This window comes from Leptonotus elevatus, chromosome 3 (genome assembly GCF_054856555.1).
Source record: "Leptonotus elevatus isolate MCC_2025b chromosome 3, RoL_Lele_1.0, whole genome shotgun sequence".
Lineage (NCBI taxonomy): Eukaryota > Metazoa > Chordata > Actinopteri > Syngnathiformes > Syngnathidae > Leptonotus > Leptonotus elevatus.
Genome location: NC_141241.1, coordinates 15,740,835 through 15,768,269, shown reverse-complemented (window position 1 = coordinate 15,768,269; position 27,435 = coordinate 15,740,835). Strand labels below are relative to the sequence as shown.

General features: G+C 40.3%; 1 protein-coding gene across 1 annotated transcript; it reads right to left on the bottom strand.

Annotated features, from left to right (window-relative positions):
- Positions 1-6,775: 6,775 nt before the first annotated feature.
- On the bottom strand, positions 6,776-27,117 carry LOC147177109 (GPI alpha-1,2-mannosyltransferase 3-like). Its single transcript, XM_086071147.1, has 13 exons — positions 26,249-27,117; positions 25,093-25,262; positions 24,605-24,728; positions 24,328-24,444; positions 24,098-24,203; positions 23,894-24,024; positions 10,469-10,609; positions 10,333-10,384; positions 9,104-9,315; positions 8,944-9,008; positions 8,044-8,248; positions 7,797-7,974; positions 6,776-7,447 (listed from the first exon to the last, which is right to left on the bottom strand). The coding sequence occupies exons 1-13, from the start codon at positions 26,320-26,322 to the stop codon at positions 7,310-7,312; spliced, it is 1,713 nt and encodes a 570-aa protein (XP_085927273.1). The 5' UTR covers positions 26,323-27,117; the 3' UTR covers positions 6,776-7,309.
- Positions 27,118-27,435: the final 318 nt, after the last annotated feature.

The following is a 27,435-nucleotide window of genomic DNA, read 5'->3' as shown; positions in this document are numbered from 1 at the left end:
TTGGAACTGTCCCACTCAGGTAGCGTCAGGTCTGACCTCAAAGCGTTTGAGGCAAACGTAAATACAAGTTCACGTGACACAATGCGATTTGGAATGACTGCGTTAACCAGAACAATTGATCTGAATCAGCCATCTTTGCTGTTTACATTTGCTTCTAACGCATTGAGGGCCAACTCGGACACTCCGAGTGGGATTCATCCGACTTCAAACCATCCTCGAATGCAGCATAAGGCTGCCATTTCGACTTAAACTAGGAATTGTCAATAGCCCTATCCTCTTTTGAACTGCTTTGTAAATATTAGCTGTGAAAAGGTATTCCAATTAAGTATTTGCACACTAAAAGGTGAAGGAACTGTTAAAATATGACACAATATTTACAAATATTTTTTTTTATTGAAATAGGAATTGTTTTCTGTTTAAATTTAATTATTAACTGTTAATTGCCATTTTAATAGCTTCCAAATCAAGTATTATTACACCTAATCGCAGCAGACACCCAAAACAGACATGGTCAATCAACAAAAGGTGTTTATTGCAAAACTCTTGCCCTGCCCCTTTCAACCACAAATCACATTCAAGGCCCCAAAGATGCACTTACTTGCAAAGGCTGAGCTTAGAGTCTTAGCAGAAGCTGCTGAGGAGCAGTTTCTGAGTTTTTGGGAAAGATGAGGATGAGGATGAGGATGAGGATGAGGATGAGGATGGGGAAACAGTCATTGGTCCTGAAGGTGTGGCTGTCATGTTGGGCAGATGACAAATCTGAACCACTTGGCCAGGGCTGCCCAGTTGGCACCCGTTGTAAGGCATGGAGTAGCCGAATGCGAGGAAGAGGCCATTATTAAGTGCGTGGATGTGGCTTATGTCCAGAACGTTGAAAAGAGCTGGCGAAACGGGCCTGTGTAACGGGTTACCAGCAGGTTGGCCGTCGTCAAGCCGCATGTGGATGCTCATCGCACCTGACCGTTCTCTAAACACACACAATAAGTCGTTAAACCAAACCCGTACCACCAAACATTTACTATTTCAAGAGAATAGTGGGAACTTGACTTAATGATTGAGCCGATTGTCCATTACATTAAAGTGCTTTCCCCCCCCAAAATGATTGCCTTGTAAGTTGTACTTTTTCATTGCCTGCATGCTCAGTAGAGTACATTATTTAATTTTCTTTTTTCTTTTTTTAAGTAGCTTGAATTTGTCCGAACATTTTTACAGTTCATCTACTCATGCATATAATCATCCTAAATCGGTGGGAAAATATTATTAATAAAGTCTAATTACGAGCTCCTCATACTCGTGAATGTGTATCAAATGTGCACCACACAGCAGGTACATATTTGCATTTATTGATTTTACCTTCTATAATTTTAACATATTGTGACCGATTCATTTTCTGGTTATTCTTTTAAGCATTATTTTAAGTACTTAGCACTTACGCTGTGGTTTTAATTGATTTTAATTACTATTCATTGTTTTGATCAGGTTATGTTTAACATAATGTTATTATGCATTGGAACCAATTTATATTTATGTATTTTTTATTTTATTTTTTTACTAATGCACCAAGTTAGAGCACAAAGTTTCTACTATTTGCAGCATTGGTGCTTCTGACAATGTCTTCCATATAAAAGTAAAATTGATAATGCATGAAATCCTTAACTGAATCGAAAATCAATGTGAATCGAATCGATTTTGGAAAACTGAATCGATATCCAGCCCTACAATCAATCCGCCCATTTTCATCCACCCCAAGGGGCGGCCATATTTTTATTTGCTTTCGACTGAAGATGACATCACAGTTGCTCAGGTATCGACCAATCACGGCTCACCTGTATTCTGAAGCTGAGCCGTGATTGTTCGTTACATGAGCCCTGAGCAACTGTGATATCATTTTTACAAAAGGGCCGCCCCCTGAGATGGACACAAACAAGTGTTCCACAAACAGAATATTAATCAGAATGCAATTTTAGACTAACAGAGGCACAACAACATATTATTGTAGGGTTGACTTTCCCTTTAATATTTAAAAATCATTGAAAACTTGTGTTTATGAATATATATATATTAATAACAACAATCTAATCAAACTTTATAAATCACTTTTCATACATAAAAATGCACCTGAAAGTGCTGTGTACAGAAGGCTGCATTCAGTAATGTTAAAAAGGTTTGCACCTCCTCAAAAGTCCAACAAGCATTAATCTGTTTGGAAGCCATTGTTGTGCTCTCTTCATTGTTAATGGCAGCTGTTTTCCCGGGGCGGTGGTTTGCTCAGTTGCACATTGATGACGACATGTTTCGAACCAATCATTGGCCTCCAAAATAATTACGTCACGTTTTGGAACTGGGCTACTTTTTTTCTTAAGAACAGCAAAGGAGCAGGTACCAGAAAAAGCGAGTAAAGCAGAGCCGGGTAGATTTGTTGGTGGAGGCGGAGCTTATGTGAGGAAGAAAAAATATGTTTTTCCCCCCCCCAAATCGCCCAACCCAGTGCTGGTAGAGTTGTAAGTGGAACTTACCACAGCAGCTCATTGAAGGGAAGCACAATGTAGATAAATCTTAACTCCTTGTGAAGAAGGAAACTGAAAAGAATACAAGCATGGTGTGAGGTGAAAAGGAGTAATAGAAATTAATTAGATGTGAGAATAATTCACCTGAACATGCCAATAGCTCATGTGATGGTCACCAGCAGGACATTTTAGACATGGGGGGGGGGGGGGGGGGTACCAGTGTGGCATATACCTCGTCCACCCTTGTCTACATTGCAAAAAAGTTCTTTACTCGTCGTCCATCGAGTCTCAACTCAAACGAGGCTTCCAATGTAAGGCGCAGGGCCACCTTTGGCGCTGTATTGTCCTCTGACCACGCGACAGTGGTATTGTGATTTACAAGTGTCATTCGTTCTAACAAAGCTTGTGACTGAATGTTCTCATAAATTACATCAATTCACCCCGCTGAAATTAAATTAAATTCTGTTCCGGCACCGGAAATCAAACACATTTTTGTTACATTTGTAAAACAAAAACACGATATGGTATAAAAGCAAAATACTATAACAGAATGTAGAAGAAATAAACGGGTTCATATTTGAGTGCAAGTCTGTATAAAACTAACTTCCCCATTTGTTTCCACTTACTCATCTTCTGTTTTTGGCTTTTTCATCAGGCTGCCCTCACTTCCGCCTGCAGGCCGTTTCAGTAATTGCTTCTTGCGCTCTTTCAGAATGTTTCGGAAATGAGCTAGGCAGGTGTCGTTAAACAGCGACGACGCGCATCCAGTGGCAACTTTTTCCGGGTGTTTCCGTTCAATAAAATTTGAAAGTCTCTCCCATATTCCCAACATTTCCATGATTTCACTTGTTGAGATAACTTCGTCCTCCTCTGGCTCAGCGCCGGTGCCGATCTCCTGCAACACTTTTGCGTGCTGCTGTGTCTGTAGAGCCTTCAACTCCTCCGATGTCAGTTCCTGGGAGTGCTCCTCCACGAGCTTGTTCACGTCTTCCTCGTCCACCTCCAGGCCCATGGACTTTCCGAGGGACACAATCTCCTCCACCACTGCTTCTTCGGATTCAAACGTGACTCTCTCTGACACGACCTCGGGCCACAGTTTCTTCCAGGAACAAATCAAGGTCCTCTTCGTAACACCCTGCCAGGCCATATCAATAATTTTGAGGCACGAAACAATGTTATAGTGGTCTTTCCAGAACTCTCGAATGGTGAGATTTGAGCTCTGCGTCACCTCAAAGCAGCGGCGAAAGAGGTGCTTGGTGAAGAGCTTCTTGAAATTACAAACCACATGCTGGTCCATGGGCTGCAGAAGAGCGGTGGTATCAGGTGGAAGGTAGAATACCTTTATAAACTTAAAATCTTCAAGAATGTCATCTTGGAGGTTGTGTGGGTGAGCGGGACCATTGTCCAAGACAAGAAGAGCTTGCAAGGGTAGGTTTTGTACCTGGAGATATTTCTTCACGGCAGGACCGAAGACCAGGTTGACCCACTCGACAAAAAACTGCCTGGTGACCCACGCCCTGGGGTTTGCCCTCCACATAACCTGCAGTTTTTCTTTAATAATCTTGTGTGACTTAAAAGCTCTGGGATTTTCCGAATGGTATACGAGCAGCGGCTTGATTTTGCAGTCGCCACTCGCATTGGCACACAGTGTGAGGGTTAACCGATCTTTCATGGGTTTGTGGCCAGGCATCTTCATCTCCTCGATAGTTATGAAAGTCCTCCTTGGCATCCTTTTCCAAAATAGCCCCGTCTCGTCACAGTTGAAGACCTGCTGAGGGACGTATCCTTCGGCTGCTATCAAACCTGCAAAGGTTTTGCGGTAATCCTTGTTCACGTTTGAACTTGCCGCGTCAACATGCCCGACATCGGAGGGAAAGCTGATCCTCCTCCTAAAATTGTCGTACCAGCCTCGGCTGGCTTTAAACGAGTCTTCTGGTGCCCCATCCGTTGAAGAGCCCGGGGTCTGCTGCAGCAAGTCAGTGTAAATGGCCCGTGCCTTTTCACAGATGGCACCCTCCGTCAAACGACATCTTGTGAGCTGCTTCTCTGTCAACCACACCAACAGAAGCCTCTCCATCTTTTCATGGACAGAGGTTCGCAGCCTTGAGATTATTTTAACACCCATAGCCGGCGTTATAGCCTTTATCGACTCCTTCTGCTTCAGTATAGAACATATCGTAGAAGTATTGCGGTCGTACAGCCTCGCCAAGTCGGCTACACGCACGCCTCGCTCATATTTTTCTATGATTTCATGCTTTAATTGAATGGACATCATTTTTTTCTTTTTCCTGACAGGAATCACTTTGTTCCCTGGATCCATGTTTGGGATGGGGGGGAAACTGTCAAAATGACAGCACTCACAAAAACAGAAAATAAATACTTCCTTGAGATGCCAGGTAACCACGTGAGCGGAGCCAATGCGGTATGCTGGGGGTTTAGGTCAGGGGACGTGACTAATCTTTGTCAACAGTGTCTTAAGTGAAGCCCTTTGACACTATTTTGTCATTAAGGGCTATACAATTATACTAGTCTGTGACCAGCACTCAATTTAGTATCGTGACACGATGCAAAACACCAAAATGAGCCTGGTACGTAAGTCGAGTTACCACCGGATTGCGGAGTCTTCACATGCAGCTGGCAACAACGGGCGCCGCCATGTTTGTTTACAATCGCTCCAACATTTGTATTTTTTTTTGGCTGTCTCTTTTGAGCGTCAACGAGACTCTGAAACACGGCCGGAATCCATCCCACGTCCCAATGCACCACCTTAAAAATTGTCCATCGTTTCCTCGTTCAGTCTCGGACAGTCTTCGTACTTTTCCGCTAGGCTAGGCTGCCACAACCGCCCGGTGTTTTCCAGTCCAGACCAATGTAGCGTCCTCCCGCTGCCCATAAGCCTAACAAACCACAAGGAATGGTTTATAACAACACAAAGAAGTTACTTAGAGCGTAACCACGTCAAAATGAGGCACAAACCACCTCAATTGTCAGCTGTAAACGTCTTCTTTCTCCAGACTCGACACTCGTAGGCTCTTCCTCTTCTGTTGGCAATTGGTGGCTAATAACATTTCCTACCGCCACCTATTGGTACGGAGTGTGCATCAAATTAGACTAGAGTAATAGAGTAGTAGATCGTGAAATTTCATTAACTGCGATTTTACGAAGTAGAAACAGATTATTGATGTGTTCAAGCCTATCCTACATTATCTATTCTAATAGCTCTTCTTTTTTCTTTTTTTGCATGATGTATAACGGTTGTAGTAAGTGCCCTTATTTTCCCACATGGCCACACATCTACACAATATGAAATATATGATAAACTAAGAGTGCAGTAATGTATATACCGGTTAACCAGTGCATTGATTTATGACTTTGAATGTCCCTAAATTTCCTCACTATCACCCCACCCCATGCCATTTTTGATCTGACATAATTAACGTGACTTCCATCTTAGCCTAGAATTCCTAAAAATGTATCCTCATATACCCTTTCCAGGCTTATAGTATCTATTTTTAATTCCCCAGACGACAGGATAGTACAATTTCCAAAAAACAACCCCCCCTGAAATTTATTTAGTTTTAAGAGTAATTTATTTACGTCACACCACAATTTCAATTTGTCTATCTCTGAGACAACTTCAAATAACTGCTGGGGGTTCTCTCCTGTGGAGAAAACATTTGTGGCATCTGCAATAACATACTTAAATTTATTGGAACCACCACATATATATATCGTTTATGTACAATATATCAAATTTTGGTCTTAATATTGAAACGTGTGGTGCAATCAGAAACTGAAGAGCCATACCATTGCAATTCAACCCAGACATGTTTTGTTCTTAAATTTGTTTACAACATACATTTCATATTTCTTACCGTGCCTCTGAAGAAAATCGTAACTGTATTTATTTTTCCACAAAATTATGCAGCACTCCCCCCTTGTGGCTGTTTTACCTATTTTGCCAGTTTTGGTCCCACAGCATCAACGAATCTGTTGAAGCTCTCTGCTTCATTATTATTGTCTATTTTTTGGTTGATCATTTTCTAGAAAGGTATCTGGAACCTCATTGCTTTTTGTTCTTATAATAGTTTCGTATTTTCCAGGAGTCCTTAATATCTTTCTTACATTTCCAAATATCAGTTAATTTATTATTATTTTTTAATTTTAAATATCAATTTTCTTTATCTCTACTTGTACGGCGAAAAATAATAATAATCTGACTACATCGTGTTGTTCTTGCAGGCCTTCAACAAGACATTTGTAATCCATGGCTTCTCAAAGTCCTTTCTTTTACTTCTGCTTTGTGTCTTTGGACAGTTCTTGTGATATAGCATTATCAAAGTGTCCAGAAAACAGTTGTATACAGTATCAACACCACCTGCTTCATAAACATTTCTCCAGTCTGTAGCCAACAAGTCACTTTTGAAAGCATCAATCTCAATCTCCATCCTCTGGTTACATTACATAATCTTCCTTCCTCGTGTTGTGATCACAATCAATCATATATTACAAAACCCCACCATCCCTTTGCAAAATCAAATTTCATCCAATTATTTGATTAAATCGATGGAATCATTGATACAATAATTAATTCTGATTTTTTTTTTTTACAGTGACAGCCCTCTATTACCAACAGCCCCAGGTGCACATCCCCTTGCACACTCCAACCAGCTGACGTGCCCCCTAAATGACAATAAGAAAAAAACAACCATCTGACAGGACAAACGCAATCGTACAAATAAAATAAAACACAGCTTGGACAGAGCTTTACATTAGACCCAGCCTTTTGAAGGATTGCGATATCAGACATTGTCGACAAGCGTTCCCAAGTGTCTTTCATAAATAAAAATTCTTCTTCCAACTTTTCCCTCAGGAAAGTGAGTGTGAAATATGTCTGCCATTTTCTTGTAGTAACTGTCCTGTAGAAACACGGAGATCTCCTACAACATAAAACACATCAGAATTTAGGAAGGTGTCTGCTTTTGAAGTCACTGAAGAGTCAAATGAGCATTTTTTCAATGACCTCAACATCCAATTTAAGAAGGCCCCAATTAGTGAGTGTGTATTGAGTTTCTTGGTTTCGTTCAGTCCGTGTCGGTCCATTGTCGTTTACACACGTTCTGCTGTCCTAGCAGCCAGAAAAGCGTGCTTGAACAAATCACATGGGACAATATAGCCCAAAGAGCATACTACTGGTACACAAACCTTAAGCTGGGTATCAAGGTTATTGAAGAAATGCTAAAATAGCTTTCCACAAGCCACTCTGACAGATGTGACAGTACTTTTTACCTTCTCCAAAACGTCAAAGAGAACCAAGTGAGTTGGACGTGACTGCGCGTGTGGAAACGAAGTCCGTAACCAGAGAAGCGGGTCATCGTAAAATCTCTCCGCTTTGTCCACATGGCCCGCTTGGCCAAGATCAGGCGGGCACTCGAGGAATGTCATCTTTAGTGGGCAGTGGACGTGGCTGCAAGGAGATAGAAAACTTAACATCCCGTTTGAGGTCTTCATAGCTCGTCATCAATGCAGTTTGCACCTGTAGTAAGGCGTGGAGTGGCAGGGCATGAGAAAGAGGACGTCCGGCTCGGGCACTTTGTGACAAAGTGCGCGCACGTGGCTCATGACGTCCAGAGCGCCACGTTGGTGGATCAGGCCCGTGTAAAGGGCTATGAGCAGGTTGGCTGCCAACAAACCACATGCGGCTACTCGTCGCCACCTTCTCATATGAGCCACCGATAACCCTGTTTACACACACCAAGGGTGGGCAAAGTGTGACAATCAGCTCCAGCAAGCATTCATAATTTCATACCGTCTTGAGTCCGGTGATACCATGAATCATGAATATGAAAAGTCTACACACCCCTGAAAATCAAGACCAATCATTTCAAATCTTTTGACTAATAACCTGTACAACTCAACTGAAATTCAGAAAATCTTTTTGAGGGAAAGTAATAAAAAAAAATACACTGAAAGAATCTGTTTGCACAAGTATGCATGCCTCTGAAAAAAAAATGGGAAAATGGCTGTGTTGAGAATTAACCAACCATATTAAACATGTTTAATGTTACGCAACACACACTTGTCACTATTTAAAGTATGTAAAAAACAAAAACAAAAAAGTTCACGTTTGTTCTAGTTGGCTTTTACTGACTTTTTCTCTCTCTCGCTTTTAATCAGAATCCTGATGGATACCGAGAGACCGGAAGAGTCACACAATAGTTTGAGATGATGAAATCACCAGTGCATCCTTCTACCTAAATGTCCTACTTTCATGATATGATATCACTGTAGCGTGAACGTTTGACATTTTCCATAAATTTCACCAGAGACAAATATCCCTAACATTTTGTAAGTATTGTTACAGTACAGTATAGCAGAAGAGTGAAAACAGAGGCTGTGACTCTTTTGAGTCAATACAGTTGTAAAAGGGACTCACCACAGAAGATCATACAAAATGGAAGAACAGGGTAGATGAATCTAAACTCCTTGTGATGAAGCAGACTGAAAACAATTCAAGCATGGCGTGAGTTGACCAGAAGGATTAATATCAGTATACAAGAGCGGAGAACAAGTGAGAGAGAATTACGACGCTTTACCTGTATACACCGATGGTCCAGGCGATGGCCGGCAGCAGGATTTTGTACCTTCTGAAAGCCAGGAAGCATCCGTGAAGAAAGAACGGGAGATGGGGTCCAATTATGACCGGGAAGCCCTGAGTGAGGTACCAGTGCCAGGGGTGGGTGCCGTAGAAGTCGGCCACGCTGTTGAAGACGTTTATCTTCAGGAAGTTGAATGGTACGAAGATCCACTACACAACAGAAAAGAGTTGATCAACCAAAAACATTCTTTCCTTCACAGTACACAATATAAATCTGTTCTTGAGACAAGGCGCATTTTAAAAAATATGAATCTGAGGGCAAACCGTGAAACAAAAATGGACCAACCTTGTCTAAATGAGGCTCTCACCTCAACGCACTATCCCACCATTACAGGTTCCAGAACAGCCTGGCCCTGCTCTGGCCTCGCCTACGTTTATTTTCCATTCCGACAGGCCGCAATCAATTGCGTATTAGGGGCGAGATCAGCTGAGCTGTACGAGTCTGTATGCGGAGGAATTCCACTGCACACACATTCCGTGTGTCATTCTACCACAAGATTTCACGAGTGGCCAAGCGTCAGCCTCTGGTTTTGCAGCGATTCAAAATGTGAACCGCAGTTGAACAATGTGCAAATCATACACAGAAGCTTTCACACAGAAGAAAAATCCATTGCCGGCCGGGTTTCGCAAGACACAGCCACCCGCCGGCCACCGCCGAGACATACAGTACATATATTGCGTTTTACAACAATACTTACCCATATTTATAATTTCATGTGTACCTGTGAATGAAATAGTGAATCTTGCGGTGAAAATGAGCGTGAGCACTGCGCACCTCGCCGGGTCCTTTCAAGTCAATATGAGCGAGCCCCATCTTTAAATATAACCACACTTTCCTCTTTATTCTTACCTGCGTGTTCCTTGACTGACATCACGCCGTTTCCTGGAAACTATTGATCTATCCATTTACTGTAGAGCCTGCCTGCATTAGGGTCATGGGCGAGTTGGAGCCTATTCCTTGCTGACTTGGGGCGAGAGGCAGGGTACACCCTGGACTAGTTGCCAGCGCGTGGCTTCTCCACTGCGAGACAGAACGTGACACCCTGATCTACAACCATGCCTTTCTACTTCATATGGAATCAGTATTGCATCATGAACTTCATTTCTAACATGATGGTTATGAGATTCCGTTTTAGTATGTAAAGAAGTGTCCAATGTATATTTCACCTTTTCATAGAAGATGCAGTCGATTATGGTTGAAATCACAATGGCTGAAGCCCTAAAGAGCAAAAACGGTGTTACTTTCAGACAGACAAAACAAAAATCTGGAAACATGAAGCTGTGAATAAAAAACACAACTAACCCAACAGGAATGTAGTCATGAACCACGAGCCTCAGTTTGTTTTTGTCCTCCCAGAAATGGTAAGTCAACAGCGGAAGCCAGACAATCAGGGCCGTCGGACGAACGATAATCGCCAAGGCAACAAGGCTCAAATACTTTTTACTTGAGGGAGGGAAAAAATAGGTGTCAGGCAGAAACTGATCCCATGTGTGTATATACAGTATATTAGGGCTGGGTGGCATAATCGATATAAAAATTACATCAATATATTTTTTAATGGTATATGGAACTAGAAAAATTCCCGCGGAAATTTTGAATGGGCCTGCTAACTCTTGCAACTCTTTTCAATGAGCTGAACAGTTTAAAATTTAAACCGTTGAAATCGCTCAAGAAATGTGGAAGTTATAATCGACTAAAAGTATTACTGCCCCTTTAAGAAACATGCACATTCACGCACACACATTTGATTTTAACCAACATTTCAATGAGCTGAACAGTTTAAAATTTAAACCATTGAAATCGCTCAAGAAATGTAAAAGTTAACCATAATCAACAATATGTTACTGCCCCTTTAAGAAACATGCACATTCACGCACACACATTTGATTTTAACTAACATTTCAATGAGCTGAACAGTTTAAAATTTCAACCATTAAAATCGCTCAAGAAATGTAAAAGTTAACCATAATCAAGATCAAATAAAGTATCTTACTGTCCCTTTAAGAAACATGCACATTCACGCACACACATTTGATTTTAAGTAACATTTCAATGAGCTGAACAGTTTAAAATTCAAACCATTGAAATCGCTCAAGAAATGTGGAATCTACCATAATTAACAGTATCTCACTGCCCCTTTACAAAACATGCACATTCACGCACACACATTTGATTTTAAGTTGTGAGGAGACGTCACGCACCAACACTCCATTGATTTGTATAGGATTACGCTCACCTCAAACAAAAGCCTCTCGCGACTTAACGGTTGAAGATGCAGATTCCAGAAATGGCTCGTTAGAACGGCAAGGGTTTGGGGAACGCGAGCATGTTCTCAGTTTTTTAATCGGATGAAAAATGACCAAATGAGAGCAGGTTGAAAACTTATGATTGATCGAAAATGAAGAGGGAAAAAACGGCGAAATTAACATGGAGGAGATAGGCGCCAAAGTCCGACTTCTCCTCGCTTAAAGTGAAAATAAAGGTACTAAATGACACCTTAGCCAAATAAAACTTAGTTTTTCAGAAAGCAGAGGCTTGTGGCTACAAAATGTGCGAATTTGAGGTCTAGTGAGCAAAGATTGTGGCCATGGTGACGAGTTGAAGTGAAACTTTTGGAAATAAGATTTTTTGGTTCCCGTCACTGAAGCCTTAATTGCATATCAGAGTGGCGATTACACTCACTGTCTTTGAACCCGCACAGGGGGAAGAGCTTTCATTCCTTAATATTTTTTTTGACACTGAGCTAAAGATGGGAAAAATTCCAACAAAATGAGCTAAAATTCATATCAATCGGTTAACGTATGCACGCGCAGCGTCTCTTTGAAAAAGGTGCTTGATGTGTGATTTTGTCTTTCCTTTTCCCATTCATTCCTATGGGACTTTTATTTGGGAGTTTTTTGGGAATAGCGTCGCCATGGTAAGTGGGAATTCTTATAAAAATAATAGCGCAGCGAGTCAGAGCGAGCCGCATCGTTTGATACCTCATTTGTCCCGGTGCGATCTACGGTTCGGGCCGCATTTTAGCGGAAAAGTCGTGGAATAATAAAAAATAACTAGAAAAATTCCCGCGGAAATTTTGAATGGGCCTGCTAACTCTTGCAACTCTTTTCAATGAGCAGTTTAAAATTTCAACCGTTGAAATCGCTCAAGAAATGTGGAATGTAAAAGTTAACCATAATCAAGATCAAATAAAGTATCTTACTGTCCCTTTAAGAAATATGCACATTCACGCACACACATTTTATTTTAACCAACATTTCAATGAGCTGAACAGTTTAAAATTTAAACCATTGAAATCGTTCAAGAAATGTAAAAGTTAACCATAATCAACAATATGTTACTGCCCCTTTAAGAAACATGCACATTCACGCACACACATTTGATTTTAAGTAACATTTCAATGAGCTGAACAGTTTAAAATTCAAACCATTGAAATCGCTCAAGAAATGTGGAATCTACCATAATTAACAGTATCTCACTGCCCCTTTACAAAACATGCACATTCACGCACACACATTTGATTTTAAGTTGTGAGGAGACGTCACGCACCAACACTCCATTGATTTGTATAGGATTACGCTCACCTCAAACAAAAGCCTCTCGCGACTTAACGGTTGAAGATGCAGATTCCAGAAATGGCTCGTTAGAACGGCAAGGGTTTGGGGAACGCGAGCATGTTCTCAGTTTTTTAATCGGATGAAAAATGACCAAATGAGAGCAGGTTGAAAACTTATGATTGATCGAAAATGAAGAGGGAAAAAACGGCGAAATTAACATGGAGGAGATAGGCGCCAAAGTCCGACTTCTCCTCGCTTAAAGTGAAAATAAAGGTACTAAATGACACCTTAGCCAAATAAAACTTAGTTTTTCAGAAAGCAGAGGCTTGTGGCTACAAAATGTGCGAATTTGAGGTCTAGTGAGCAAAGATTGTGGCCATGGTGACGAGTTGAAGTGAAACTTTTGGAAATAAGATTTTTTGGTTCCCGTCACTGAAGCCTTAATTGCATATCAGAGTGGCGATTACACTCACTGTCTTTGAACCCGCACAGGGGGAAGAGCTTTCATTCCTTAATATTTTTTTTGACACTGAGCTAAAGATAGGAAAAATTCCAACAAAATGAGCTAAAATTCATATCAATCGGTTAACGTATGCACGCGCAGCGTCTCTTTGAAAAAGGTGCTTGATGTGTGATTTTGTCTTTCCTTTTCCCATTCATTCCTATGGGACTTTTATTTGGGAGTTTTTTGGGAATAGCGTCGCCATGGTAACTGGGAATTCTTATAAAAATAATAGCGCAGCGAGTCAGAGCGAGCCGCATCGTTTGATACCTCATTTGTCCCGGTGCGATCTACGGTTCGGGCCGCATTTTAGCGGAAAAGTCGTGGAATAATAAAAAATAACTAGAAAAATTCCCGCGGAAATTTTGAATGGGCCTGCTAACTCTTTTCAATGAGCTGAACAGTTTAAACTTTCAACCATTGAAATCGGTCAAGAAATGTGGAAGATCGCTCAAGAAATGTGCAAGTTAACCATAATCAACAGTATGTTACTGCCCCTTTAAGAAACATGCACATTCACGCACACACATTTGATTTTAACCAACATTTCAATGAGCTGAACAGTTTAAACTTTCAACCATTGAAATCGCTCAAGAAATGTGCAAGTTAACCATAATGTACAGTATGTTACTGCCCCTTTAAGAAACATGCACATTCACGCACACACATTTGATTTTAAGTAACATTTCAATGAGCTGAACAGTTTAAAATTCAAACCATTGAAATCGGTCAAGAAATGTGGAATCTACCATAATTAACAGTATCTCACTGCCCCTTTACAAAACATGCACATTCACGCACACACATTTGATTTTAAGTTGTGAGGAGACGTCACGCACCAACACTCCATTGATTTGTATAGGATTACGCTCACCTCAAACAAAAGCCTCTCGCGACTTAACGGTTGAAGATGCAGATTCCAGAAATGGCTCGTTAGAACGGCAAGGGTTTGGGGAACGCGAGCATGTTCTCAGTTTTTTAATCGGATGAAAAATGACCAAATGAGAGCAGGTTCAAAACTTATGATTGATCGAAAATGAAGAGGGAAAAACGGCGAAAATTACATTGAAAAGAGATCAAAAATGTGCGACTTCTCCTCGCTTAAAGTGAAAATAAAGGTACTAAATGACACCGTAGCCAAATAAAACTTAGTTCTTCAGAAAGCAGAGGCTTGTGGCTACAAAATGTGCGAATTTGATGTCTAGTGAGCAAAGATTGTGGCCATGGTGACGAGTTGAAGTGAAACTTTTGGAAATATATTTTTTGGTTCCCACCACTCAGACCTTAATTGGGTATCAGAGTGGCGATTACACTCACTGTCTTTGAACCCGCACAGGGGGAAGAGCTTTCATTCCTTAATTTTTTTTTTGACACTGAGTTAAAGATGACAAAAATTCCAACAAAATGAGCTAAAATTCATATCAATCGGTTAACGTATGCGCGCGCAGCGTCTCTTTGAAAAAGGTGCTTGATGTGTGATTTAGTCTTTCCTTTTCCCATTCATTCCTATGGGACTTTTATTTGGGAGTTTTTTGGGAATAGCGTCGCCATGGTAACTGGGAATTCTTATAAAAATAATAGCGCACCGAGTCAGATCGAGCCGCATCGTTTGATACCTCATTTGTCCCGGTGCGATCTACGGTACGGGCCGCATTTTAGCAGAAAAAACGCGGAAGATTAAAAAATAAGAAGAAAAATAATAAACCCTTTTTCTAGGATAGTAATATGTGCCTGCTTGCTCCGCAAGCAGCAGCTTCGCTGCTGCTTGCTCCGCTTAGCAGGCCCATAACTAGAAAAATTCCCGCGGAAATTTTGAATGGGCCTGCTAACTCGCGTGGAAACACGCAATAAAAATAACATTTAAACCATTGAAATCGCTCAAGAAATGTGCAAGTTAACCATAATCAAGATCAAATAAAGTATCTTACTGTCCCTTTAAGAAATATGCACATTCACGCACACACATTTGATTTAAACCAACATTTCAATGAGCTGAACAGTTTAAAATTTAAACCATTGAAATCGGTCAAGAAAAGTGCAAGTTAACCATAATCAAGATCAAATAAAGTATCTTACTGTCCCTTTAAGAAATATGCACATTCACGCACACACATTGATTTTAACCAACAATTCAATGAGCTGAACAGTTTAAAATTTAAACCATTGAAATCGCTCAAGAAATGTAAAAGTGAACCATAATCAAGATCAAATAAAGTATCTTACTGCCCCTTTAAGAAACATGCACATTCACGCACACACATTTGATTTTAAGTAACATTTCAATGAGTTGAACAGTTTAAAATTCAAACCATTGAAATCGGTCAAGAAATGTGGAATCTACCATAATTAACAGTATCTCACTGCCCCTTTACAAAACATGCACATTCACGCACACACATTTGATTTGAAGTTGTGAGGAGACGTCACGCACCAACACTCCATTGATTTGTATAGGATTACGCTCACCTCAAACAAAAGCCTCTCGCGACTTAACGGTTGAAGATGCAGATTCCAGAAATGGCTCGTTAGAACGGCAAGGGTTTGGGGAACGCGAGCATGTTCTCAGTTTTTTAATCGGATGAAAAATGACCAAATGAGAGCAGGTTGAAAACTTATGATTGATCGAAAATGAAGAGGGAAAAAACGGCGAAATTAACATTGAAAAGAGATCAAAAATGTGCGACTTCTCCTCGCTTAAAGTGAAAATAAAGGTACTAAATGACACCTTAGCCAAATAAAACTTAGTTCTTCAGAAAGCAGAGGCTTGTGGCTACAAAATGTGCGAATTTGATGTCTAGTGAGCAAAGATTGTGGCCATGGTGACGAGTTGAAGTGAAACTTTTGGAAATAGATTTTTTGGTTCCCGTCACTGAAGCCTTAATTGGGTATCAGAGTGGCGATTACACTCACTGTCTTTGAACCCGCACAGGGGGAAGAGCTTTCATTCCTTAATTTTTTTTTTGACACTGAGCTAAAGATGACAAAAATTCCAACAAAATGAGCTAAAATTCATATCAATCGGTTAACGTATGCGCGCGCAGCGTCTCTTTGAAAAAGGTGCTTGATGTGTGATTTTGTCTTTCCTTTTCCCATTCATTCCTATGGGACTTTTATTTGGGAGTTTTTTGGGAATAGCATCGCCATGGTAACTGGGAATTCTTATAAAAATAATGCCGCAGCGAGTCAGATCGAGCCGCATCGTTTGATACCTCATTTGTCCCGGTGCGATGTACGGTACGGGCCGCATTCTTGCGGAAAAACCCGTGGAAGATAATATAATAAGTTGAAAAATAATAAACCCCTTTTCTAGGATAGTAATATGTGCCTGCTTGCTCCGCAAGCAGCAGCTTCGCTGCTGCTTGCTCCGCTTAGCAGGCCCATAATAATATACACTTTTCTAGGGTGGATAGTAATATGTGCCTGCTTGCTCCGCAAGCAGCAGCTTCGCTGCTGCTTGCTCCGCTTAGCAGGCCCATAACTAGAAAAATTCCCGCGGAAATTTTGAATGGGCCTGCTAACTCTTTTCAATGAGCCGAACAGTTTAAACTTTCAACCATTGAAATCGGTCAAGAAATGTGGAAGTTAACCATAATCAAGATCAAATAAAGTATCTTACTGTCCCTTTAAGAAATATGCACATTCACGCACACACATTTGATTTTAACCAACATTTCAATGAGCTGAACAGTTTAAACTTTCAACCATTGAAATCGCTCAAGAAATGTGCAAGTTAACCATAATGTACAGTATGTTACTGCCCCTTTAAGAAACATGCACATTCACGCACACACATTTGATTTTAAGTAACATTTCAATGAGCTGAACAGTTTAAAATTCAAACCATTGAAATCGGTCAAGAAATGTGGAATCTACCATAATTAACAGTATCTCACTGCCCCTTTACAAAACATGCACATTCACGCACACACATTTGATTTTAAGTTGTGAGGAGACGTCACGCACCAACACTCCATTGATTTGTATAGGATTACGCTCACCTCAAACAAAAGCCTCTCGCGACTTAACCGTTGAAGATGCAGATTCCAGAAATGGCTCGTTAGAACGGCAAGGGTTTGGGGAACGCGAGCATGTTCTCAGTTTTTTAATCGGATGAAAAATGACCAAATGAGAGCAGGTTGAAAACTTATGATTGATCGAAAATGAAGAGGCAAAAACGGCGAAAATTACATTGAAAAGAGATCAAAAATGTGCGACTTCTCCTCGCTTAAAGTGAAAATAAAGGTACTAAATGACACCGTAGCCAAATAAAACTTAGTTCTTCAGAAAGCAGAGGCTTGTGGCTACAAAATGTGCGAATTTGATGTCTAGTGAGCAAAGATTGTGGCCATGGTGACGAGTTGAAGTGAAACTTTTGGAAATAGATTTTTTGGTTCCCGTCACTGAAGCCTTAATTAGTCACACTCTAAATAGGCGACTTTTCCCCTTTGCTCACTGTCTTTGAACCCTCACAGGGGGGAGAGCTTTCATTCCTTAAAATTTTTTTTGACACTGAGCTAAAGATGACAAAAATTCCAACAAAATGAGCTAATTTTCATATCGGTCGGTTAATGTATGCGCGCGCAGCGTGTCTTTGAAAAAGGTGCTTGATTGGAGTTGATCTCTTTCGGATTCCCATTCATTCCTATGGGACTTTATTTGGGAGTTTTTTGGGAATAGCGTCGCCATGGTAACTGGGAATTCTTATAAAAATAATAGCGCACCGAGTCAGATCGAGCCGCATCGTTTGATACCTCATTTGTCCCGGTGCGATCTACGGTACGGGCCGCATTTTAGCAGAAAAAAACGCGGAAGATTAAAAAATAAGAAAAATAACTAGAAAAATTCCCGCGGAAATTTTGAATGGGCCTGCTAACTCTTGCAACTCTTTTCAATGAGCTGAACAGTTTAAAATTTCAACCGTTGAAATCGCTCAAGAAATGTGGAAGTTATAATCTACTAAAAGTATTACTGCCCCTTTAAGAAACATGCACATTCACGCACACACATTTGATTTTAACTAACATTTCAATGAGCTGAACAGTTTAAAATTGAAACCATTGAAATCGCTCAAGAAATGTGCAAGTTAACCATAATCAAGATCAAATAAAGTATCTTACTGTCCCTTTAAGAAATATGCACATTCACGCACACACATTTGATTTTAACCAACATTTCAATGAGCTGAACAGTTTAAAATTCAAACCATTGAAATCTCTCAAGAAATGTAAAAGTTAACCATAATCAACAGTATGTTACTGCCCCTTTAAGAAACATGCACATTCACGCACACACATTTGATTTTAAGTAACATTTCAATGAGCTGAACAGTTTAAAATTCAAACCATTGAAATCGGTCAAGAAATGTGGAATCTACCATAATTAACAGTATCTCACTGCCCCTTTACAAAACATGCACATTCACGCACACACATTTGATTTTAAGTTGTGAGGAGACGTCACGCACCAACACTCCATTGATTTGTATAGGATTACGCTCACCTCAAACAAAAGCCTCTCGCGACTTAACGGTTGAAGATGCAGATTCCAGAAATGGCTCGTTAGAACGGCAAGGGTTTGGGGAACGCGAGCATGTTCTCAGTTTTTTAATCGGATGAAAAATGACCAAATGAGAGCAGGTTGAAAACTTATGATTGATCGAAAAGGAAGAGGGAAAAACGGCGAAAATTACATGGAGGAGATAGGCGCCAAAGTCCGACTTCTCCTCGCTTAAAGTGAAAATAAAGGTACTAAATGACACCGTAGCCAAATAAAACTTAGTTCTTCAGAAAGCAGAGGCTTGTGGCTACAAAATGTGCGAATTTGATGTCTAGTGAGCAAAGATTGTGGCCATGGTGACGAGTTGAAGTGAAACTTTTGGAAATAGATTTTTTGGTTCCCGTCACTGAAGCCTTAATTAGTCACACTCTAAATAGGCGACTTTTCCCCTTTGCTCACTGTCTTTGAACCCTCACAGGGGGGAGAGCTTTCATTCCTTAAATTTTTTTTTGACACTGAGCTAAAGATGACAAAAATTCCAACAAAATGAGCTAATTTTCATATCGGTCGGTTAACGTATGCGCGCGCAGCGTGTCTTTGAAAAAGGTGCTTGATTGGAGTTGATCTCTTTCGGATTCCCATTCATTCCTATGGGACTTTATTTGGGAGTTTTTTGGGAATAGCGTCGCCATGGTAACTGGGAATTCTTATAAAAATAATAGCGCAGCGAGTCAGAGCGAGCCGCATCGTTTGATACCTCTTTTGTCCCGGTGCGATCTACGGTTCGGGCCCTATTTTTGCGGAAAAGTCGCTGGAAGATAATATAAAAATAATACTAGAAAAATTCCCGCGGAAATTTTGAATGGGCCTGCTAACTCTTTTCAATGAGCTGAACAGTTTAAACTTTCAACCATTGAAATCGCTCAAGAAATGTGGAAGTTATAATCAACTAAAAGTATTACTGGCCCTTTAAGAAACATGCACATTCACGCACATACATTTGATTTTAACTAACATTTCAATGAGCTGAACAGTTTAAAATTTCAACCATTGAAATCGCTCAAGAAATGTAAAAGTTAACCATAATCAAGATCAAATAAAGTATCTTACTGTCCCTTTAAGAAATATGCACATTCACGCACACACATTAGATTTTAACTAACATTTCAATGAGCCGAACAGTTTAAACTTTCAACCATTGAAATCGGTCAAGAAATGTGGAAGTTAACCATAATCAAGATCAAATAAAGTATCTTACTGTCCCTTTAAGAAATATGCACATTCACGCACACACATTTGATTTTAACCAACATTTCAATGAGCTGAACAGTTTAAAATTTAAACCATTGAAATCGGTCAAGAAATGTGCAAGTTAACTAAAATCAACAGTATGTTACTGCCCCTTTAAGAAACATGCACATTCACGCACACACATTTGATTTTAAGTAACATTTCAATGAGCTGAACAGTTTAAAATTCAAACCATTGAAATCGGTCAAGAAATGTGGAATCTACCATAATTAACAGTATCTCACTGCCCCTTTACAAAACATGCACATTCACGCACACACATTTGATTTTAAGTTGTGAGGAGACGTCACGCACCAACACTCCATTGATTTGTATAGGATTACGCTCACCTCAAACAAAAGCCTCTCGCGACTTAACGGTTGAAGATGCAGATTCCAGAAATGGCTCGTTAGAACGGCAAGGGTTTGGGGAACGCGAGCATGTTCTCAGTTTTTTAATCGGATGAAAAATGACCAAATGAGAGCAGGTTGAAAACTTATGATTGATCGAAAATGAAGAGGGAAAAAACGGCGAAATTAACATTGAAAAGAGATCAAAAATGTGCGACTTCTCCTCGCTTAAAGTGAAAATAAAGGTACTAAATGACACCTTAGCCAAATAAAACTTAGTTCTTCAGAAAGCAGAGGCTTGTGGCTACAAAATGTGCGAATTTGATGTCTAGTGAGCAAAGATTGTGGCCATGGTGACGAGTTGAAGTGAAACTTTTGGAAATAGATTTTTTGGTTCCCGTCACTGAAGCCTTAATTGGGTATCAGAGTGGCGATTACACTCACTGTCTTTGAACCCGCACAGGGGGAAGAGCTTTCATTCCTTAATTTTTTTTTTGACACTGAGTTAAAGATGACAAAAATTCCAACAAAATGAGCTATTTTTCATATCGGTCGGTTAATGTATGCGCGCGCAGCGTGTCTTTGAAAAAGGTGCTTGATTGGAGTTGATCTCTTTCGGATTCCCATTCATTCCTATGGGACTTTATTTGGGAGTTTTTTGGGAATAGCGTCGCCATGGTAACTGGGAATTCTTAGAAAAATAATGCCGCACCGAGTCAGATCGAGCCGCATCGTTTGATACCTCATTCGTGCCGGTGCGATCTACGGTACGGGCCGCATTTTAGCAGAAAATTCGTGGAAGGATGATATAATAACTAGAAAAATTCCCGCGGAAATTTTGAATGGGCCTGCTAACTCTTGCAACTCTTTTCAATGAGCAGTTTAAAATTTCAACCGTTGAAATCGCTCAAGAAATGTGGAAGTTATAATCAACTAAAAGTATTACTGCCCCTTTAAGAAACATGCACATTCACGCACACACATTTGATTTTAACTAACATTTCAATGAGCTGAACAGTTTAAAATTTAAACCATTGAAATCGCTCAAGAAATGTAAAAGTTAACCATAATCAAGATCAAATAAAATATTTTACTGTCCCTTTAAGAAACATGCACATTCACGCACACACATTTGATTTTAACCAACATTTCAATGAGCTGAACAGTTTAAAATTTAAAGCATTGAAATCGCTCAAGAAATGTAAAAGTTAACCATAATCAAGATCAAATAAAGTATCTTACTGCCCCTTTAAGAAACATGCACATTCACGCACACACATTTGATTTTAAGTAACATTTCAATGAGCTGAACAGTTTAAAATTCAAACCATTGAAATCGGTCAAGAAATGTGGAATCTACCATAATTAACAGTATCTCACTGCCCCTTTACAAAACATGCACATTCACGCACACACATTTGATTTTAAGTTGTGAGGAGACGTCACGCACCAACACTCCATTGATTTGTATAGGATTACGCTCACCTCAAACAAAAGCCTCTCGCGACTTAACGGTTGAAGATGCAGATTCCAGAAATGGCTCGTTAGAACGGCAAGGGTTTGGGGAACGCGAGCATGTTCTCAGTTTTTTAATCGGATGAAAAATGACCAAATGAGAGCAGGTTGAAAACTTATGATTGATCGAAAATGAAGAGGGAAAAAACGGCGAAATTAACATGGAGGAGATAGGCGAGAAAGTCCGACTTCTCCTCGCTTAAAGTGAAAATAAAGGTACTAAATGACACCTTAGCCAAATAAAACTTAGTTTTTCAGAAAGCAGAGGCTTGTGGCTACAAAATGTGTGAATTTGATGTCTAGTGAGCAAAGATTGTGGCCATGGTGACGAGTTGAAGTGAAACTTTTGGAAATAGATTTTTTGGTTCCCGTCACTGAAGCCTTAATTGCATATCAGAGTGGCGATTACACTCACTGTCTTTGAACCCGCACAGGGGGAAGAGCTTTCATTCCTTAATATTTTTTTTGACACTGAGCTAAAGATGGGAAAAATTCCAACAAAATGAGCTAAAATTCATATCAATCGGTGAACGTATGCGCGCGCAGCGTGTCTTGGAAAAAGGTGCTCGTTTGGAGTTGATATCCCATTCATTCCTATGGGTTTTTCCTTCCTTGAATTTTGGGTGGTTTTTTGGGAATAGCGTCGCCATGGTAACTGGGAATTCTTATAAAAATAATAGCGCAGCGAGTCAGAGCGAGCCGCATCGTTTGATACCTCATTTGTCCCGGTGCGATCTACGGTTCGGGCCGCATTTTTGCGGAAAAGTCGGTGGAAGAATAAAAAAGAAAAAGAAAAATAATAAACCCTTTTCTAGGGTGGATAGTAATATGTGCCTGCTTGCTCCGCAAGCAGCAGCTTCGCTGCTGCTTGCTCCGCTTAGCAGGCCCATAATAACACCAATAAACCCTTTTTTCTAGGATAGTAATATGTGCCTGCTTGCTCCGCAAGCAGCAGCTTCGCTGCTGCTTGCTCCGCTTAGCAGGCCCATAATTAAACACTTTTCTAGGGTGGATAGTAATATGTGCCTGCTTGCTCCGCAAGCAGCAGCTTCGCTGCTGCTTGCTCCGCTTAGCAGGCCCATAATAATATACACTTTTCTAGGGTGGATAGTAATATGTGCCTGCTTGCTCCGCAAGCAGCAGCTTCGCTGCTGCTTGCTCCGCTTAGCAGGCCCATAATTAGACTATTTTGTCTGTCTGCACAAATAATTACTCTGTAAAAATGTAATAATTATAATAATTAAAAATAAGCAGTGGCTCAGTGAATTTGAGATGAAAATTCCAATCTGTAGGGAGGGAGCGAGCAGGCCCGGCTAACGGCAGTAAGCAGGCCCGGACGGGCGAGCGACGGCGAGTGAGCCAGCTAGCGGCCTGGCAACGAGGAGCTAGTGTTAGCGGTGAGCATGAGTGGCTAGCTACCAGCTAGCAAGAACTCACTGAGTGGCTAACACCAAGCGGAGTGCGATAGACAAGTTTGAGCAAAGGGTTGAACGTGGAAGCACTACAAATCCTTTTCACCGTCTAAAACAGTACCACAAATTTCAGTATAAAGTGTGTGAAGCTGCACGCTGCAGGAGCCCCAGTCGTAAACAGTCCACAAGTCAGGGTTTGTCGTATTTTGTTCTTTTGTAATGTTCCTTATTGAATAGATCTCAGAAAAAGATTGGCCTATTGTATTTTATAGGCTATTTTTATTTAAGATATATTTGTATTTAACTGTGCACCTTGTTATCAAACCAATCAAGTTTACATTTCATTAGTTGAACAACTGAGCGTTTTTTCATGAACCAGGTGAAGAAACCTATTTATTACATATTGATTTGATTTGGCACTGTTCACTGAAATTATATATATATATATATATATATATATATGAAATATGGTCCATACCGCCCAGCCCTAGTACGTACATATAGAGCGATAGAGCGATAGACAGACAGACAGACAGACAGACAGACAGACAGACAGATAGATAGATAGATAGATAGATAGAGATTTCCACAATAACCAAGGAGACCTGCTTTGTGTTTTGGATGCTGGCAGGGGGAAGTAGCAAAGAGCCAGGCAAGTGATGGTGGTCTCCACACTGTTGCTTAGCGTTCTAGTGCAGCAGAACCATGTGAACCACGAGCACAGATGGCAGAAGAACTGCACACACACGGGAACACAGTCAACAGCCAACATAATTGACATTCACCCTGAAAAAAACAAGTCTAGTTACCGTCCATTTTGCAATATCTCGACCTTCCAGTTGTCCGATGAGGAAGAAGAATTTAACGTCTGCAAAAGCAGTGACGAGTGCATGAAGCAGTCGGGGCATCCATATCTGCAGGGAAAAACAACCAGGTTGAATAACAAACCACGTCTGACCTACACATTGCTGAATATATATATATATATATATATATATATATATATATACATATATAAAATAAAATAAAAACACTTTCCAGAAGATGCACGGAGTCACAGTGTATCCAGTGTAGTATTTTATAGATTCCAGCAAAAAAGAGAGGATAGGTGAAGCCCCTTATGCCCTCCTTCCATTCCCATGTCAGATGCCCATAAGTCACACTGTTAAGGTTTTTTTTATACAAACTTTGCTAATGTAAATGCAATTGCCTGGGAACCAGTTCAGGGTTATGCACACTACCACTAGACTTTACCGAGGACAGACACTGTATAAAATGGGTGAATAGTGTCAAAATAAATTGAGTCGAAAGGATATTTGAAGACCATGTGATGGGCGACCTCCATAGACTGCCAGTACTCATCTGGAACGAAGCTGCTCTGAACCAGGAAACAGTTGACGACACGGAAAATCACCGAAAAAGCTGCAACTCTCAACACGTCTGTATGGAGAAAGAAGAAGGACTTTACAGTAGAATGAAAAACAGCAATTACCCGAGTTGGAAATAACAACGTAAAATATGGGTTGATTACTGTGTTGTTTTCAAGTAGCAGTTAATTTAACAAATCACTTCAAACCAAACGTAACAACGCCATTACCCAAAGTGAAATATGCTGTTGAAACTGCTTAAAGTGAAGAAGAAGAAAAAAGTAAATTATTTTACATTTGAGCTTTTTAATCAAAGTACCGGTACTCACATTTGTGAAAAAATTATTCAGTTACTAATTCAATCATTTGTTTGAAGAGAGAAAACAGTAACTAAATACTTTTTTTTTAAGTAAACAAACATCAACAAGGAAACCCACCTGTCCTATTAGGGGCATCAACCTCCTTTATGTAGAGTAGGGACTTTCTTTTCCTGAGTTCGACATGCTCCTCGTTTGTCCCGGACCTCAAACGTTGCCTGAAAGTGTTCATGTGTGGGTTGTTGTTTCCCGAGGCGTGAAAGCTGCAGAGCAGACATACATCTACCTGTCTAGTAAGAGATACAAGTGGAAATCAAAACGATGCACAGACTCCTGTTGAAGACTCGAAAATGTCATGAAAGGCGACAACTATATAATAAACGCCAAGTCAGTCAACAAGACCAAACCATCTTTTATTTTTACCTAGGTCTAAATAACTCATTTTATTTTAGAGCATTGAATAAATTGATCTAAAACTAAGACCTTACTTTGCATTAAAATGTCTTAAATCAATATGTCAAGTCTTTAAAAGAATGTTAACAATTGGAACTTTATGGTTGTAAACAGTTTCAAATATGAAATAAACTAACCTACCTACTACATTCTGTGCAACAGTCATCTTAAAAAAAGACATGATGATTGTTAACATACACACTTGTTTATTGTTTATTTACACAATATGAATGCTGATAATGATGACCACTGCAAAAGGTGTTACTACATGCAGACCTATCAAGCGATCATGGGTCACTGCAATTATGGCAATATTCAAAAGTTGCCAGAAGTTGTTAATGGCATGGTGATTAAGGGGAACAACAACAACGACAAGGCGACATTACGGTGTGATGTGTGCATTCAGGGAAAGTTTGTTCAAAATAGAAATAGAGAATCTGATGCAAGAGCCAAAGCTGTTGTTGACATGGTCCACCGACATAGCGGGACCAATAGATCCTGATTCAATTAATGGACATTTTTTTGAATTGTCTTTTACAGTTGATTATTCTGATGCAGTGTTCAAAAGTGACACTGTGCAAGCAACTGGGGAAAAAAACAGATACCGCCCCATAATACAACAGTGTTTTGGAGTAAAAACTACCAAAGTTTGCCAACTAAAAATAGCATTAAGCATGAGAGCACCAAGGCAAGGTACACGCTAATTAGGACTGGTTTAACAAAAAACGATATGCACGTATGCAGACAGCAGCAGTTGTGAGAAAAATGTTTCATCAATATAACAAAACAGATAGATCAAATGCTTACTGGGAAACGGCCTAACCTCTCTGTCTCTACGATGCAAAAGTTTGGTTCGAAGTCTTCTTTGTTTCGGCTTTTCTGTTCAGGGGTCGCCATAGCCAATCAGTTCTCCATCTAAGTCTGTCCTCAGCATCCTCTGCTCTCACACCAACTACCTTCATGTCCTCTTTGGTCTTCCTCTAGACCTCCTGCCTGGAATTTAAAAACTCACCATCCTTCTGTCAATATATTCACTATCTCTCCTCTGGACATGTCCAAAGTTTGGTTTGATTTTTTTTGCTTATAAAAAGGACAACATTTAAACTACACTCCAGGTGTGAGGAAAGAATCTAAAGAGTCCTATTTGGTGTTCTATCCTGACGAAGGAAAAGTGTAAAGACACAGGTTAATGAAGTTTGAGGTAAAAGCAGTGGCAGAGAAGGAAACACAGGTTTGTAAGTGAGAATTAGTTCTCAAACATTTTTACCTGATTAAAGAAACAAACACATTCACTAGTGATGCTGATGATAACCAAACAGAGTTAACACACAAACCAACGAAACAGAACAAAAACAATGGCACCTTAAGTGAGTAAACACAGACAGGCGAACAAAAACAATGTCTGCAAAGTGCTGAGTTATGGGTTTTAAACCCGCTTCGGACAATTTCTTGACAACACTAAAATAGACTAGGGTTATGGTTACTAGGTTGGACTGTCTTTGGTGGCACAACAAAATGAAAACTTAAGTGAAAAGACAGAAGGGGGTGTGTCAAGCGATGCAGGAACGGCGGCGATTGACTAATCACACCGTTCACGGCAAAATAACGCTAGCAGGAGTTGCCGATCACGGCAGAATATCAACTGAAAATAGTCGGACGCAACACTACTTCTGCGTCGTACCACTCTGCCAATGGGCTTGTGTCTGACTTGTTAGCGTGCTCATTGTTGGTATTAGACTTTGTTTACCTACCAGATTGTGATTTCAGTACGAGGCTAAGCCTTATGATAGATGAACCCAGCTAACATGGGAGAAAGCACGCCATACGCTTCGGAACTCCTTTGGCGTTTAATCATCTTCGTTTGCACTCATTTTGCAAAAGTTAGACAGTTTTGTTCAGCGCGCGCGTACGCCACAAACACGACTTTCTCGTTTCAATCTGCTGCTCGGTGGTTGACAAACAACTTAATGGTGCGTTACCGCCACCAACCGGTATGGAGTGAGGATCGGC

What these genes read in the sequence shown, in the direction of transcription:
- LOC147177109 (XM_086071147.1), bottom strand. Translation starts at nt 26,322, where the DNA reads ATGGCGACCCCTGAACAGAAAAGCCGAAACAAAGAAGACTTCGAACCA. An exon ending in CATGACTACATTCCTGTTGG is followed by an intron (nt 10,385 to 10,468) that starts GTTAGTTGTGTT and finishes TTTGCTCTTTAG; the next exon opens with GGCTTCAGCCATTGTGATTT. An exon ending in CACTCCACGCCTTACTACAG is followed by an intron (nt 7,975 to 8,043) that starts GTGCAAACTGCA and finishes ATCTCCTTGCAG; the next exon opens with CCACGTCCACTGCCCACTAA.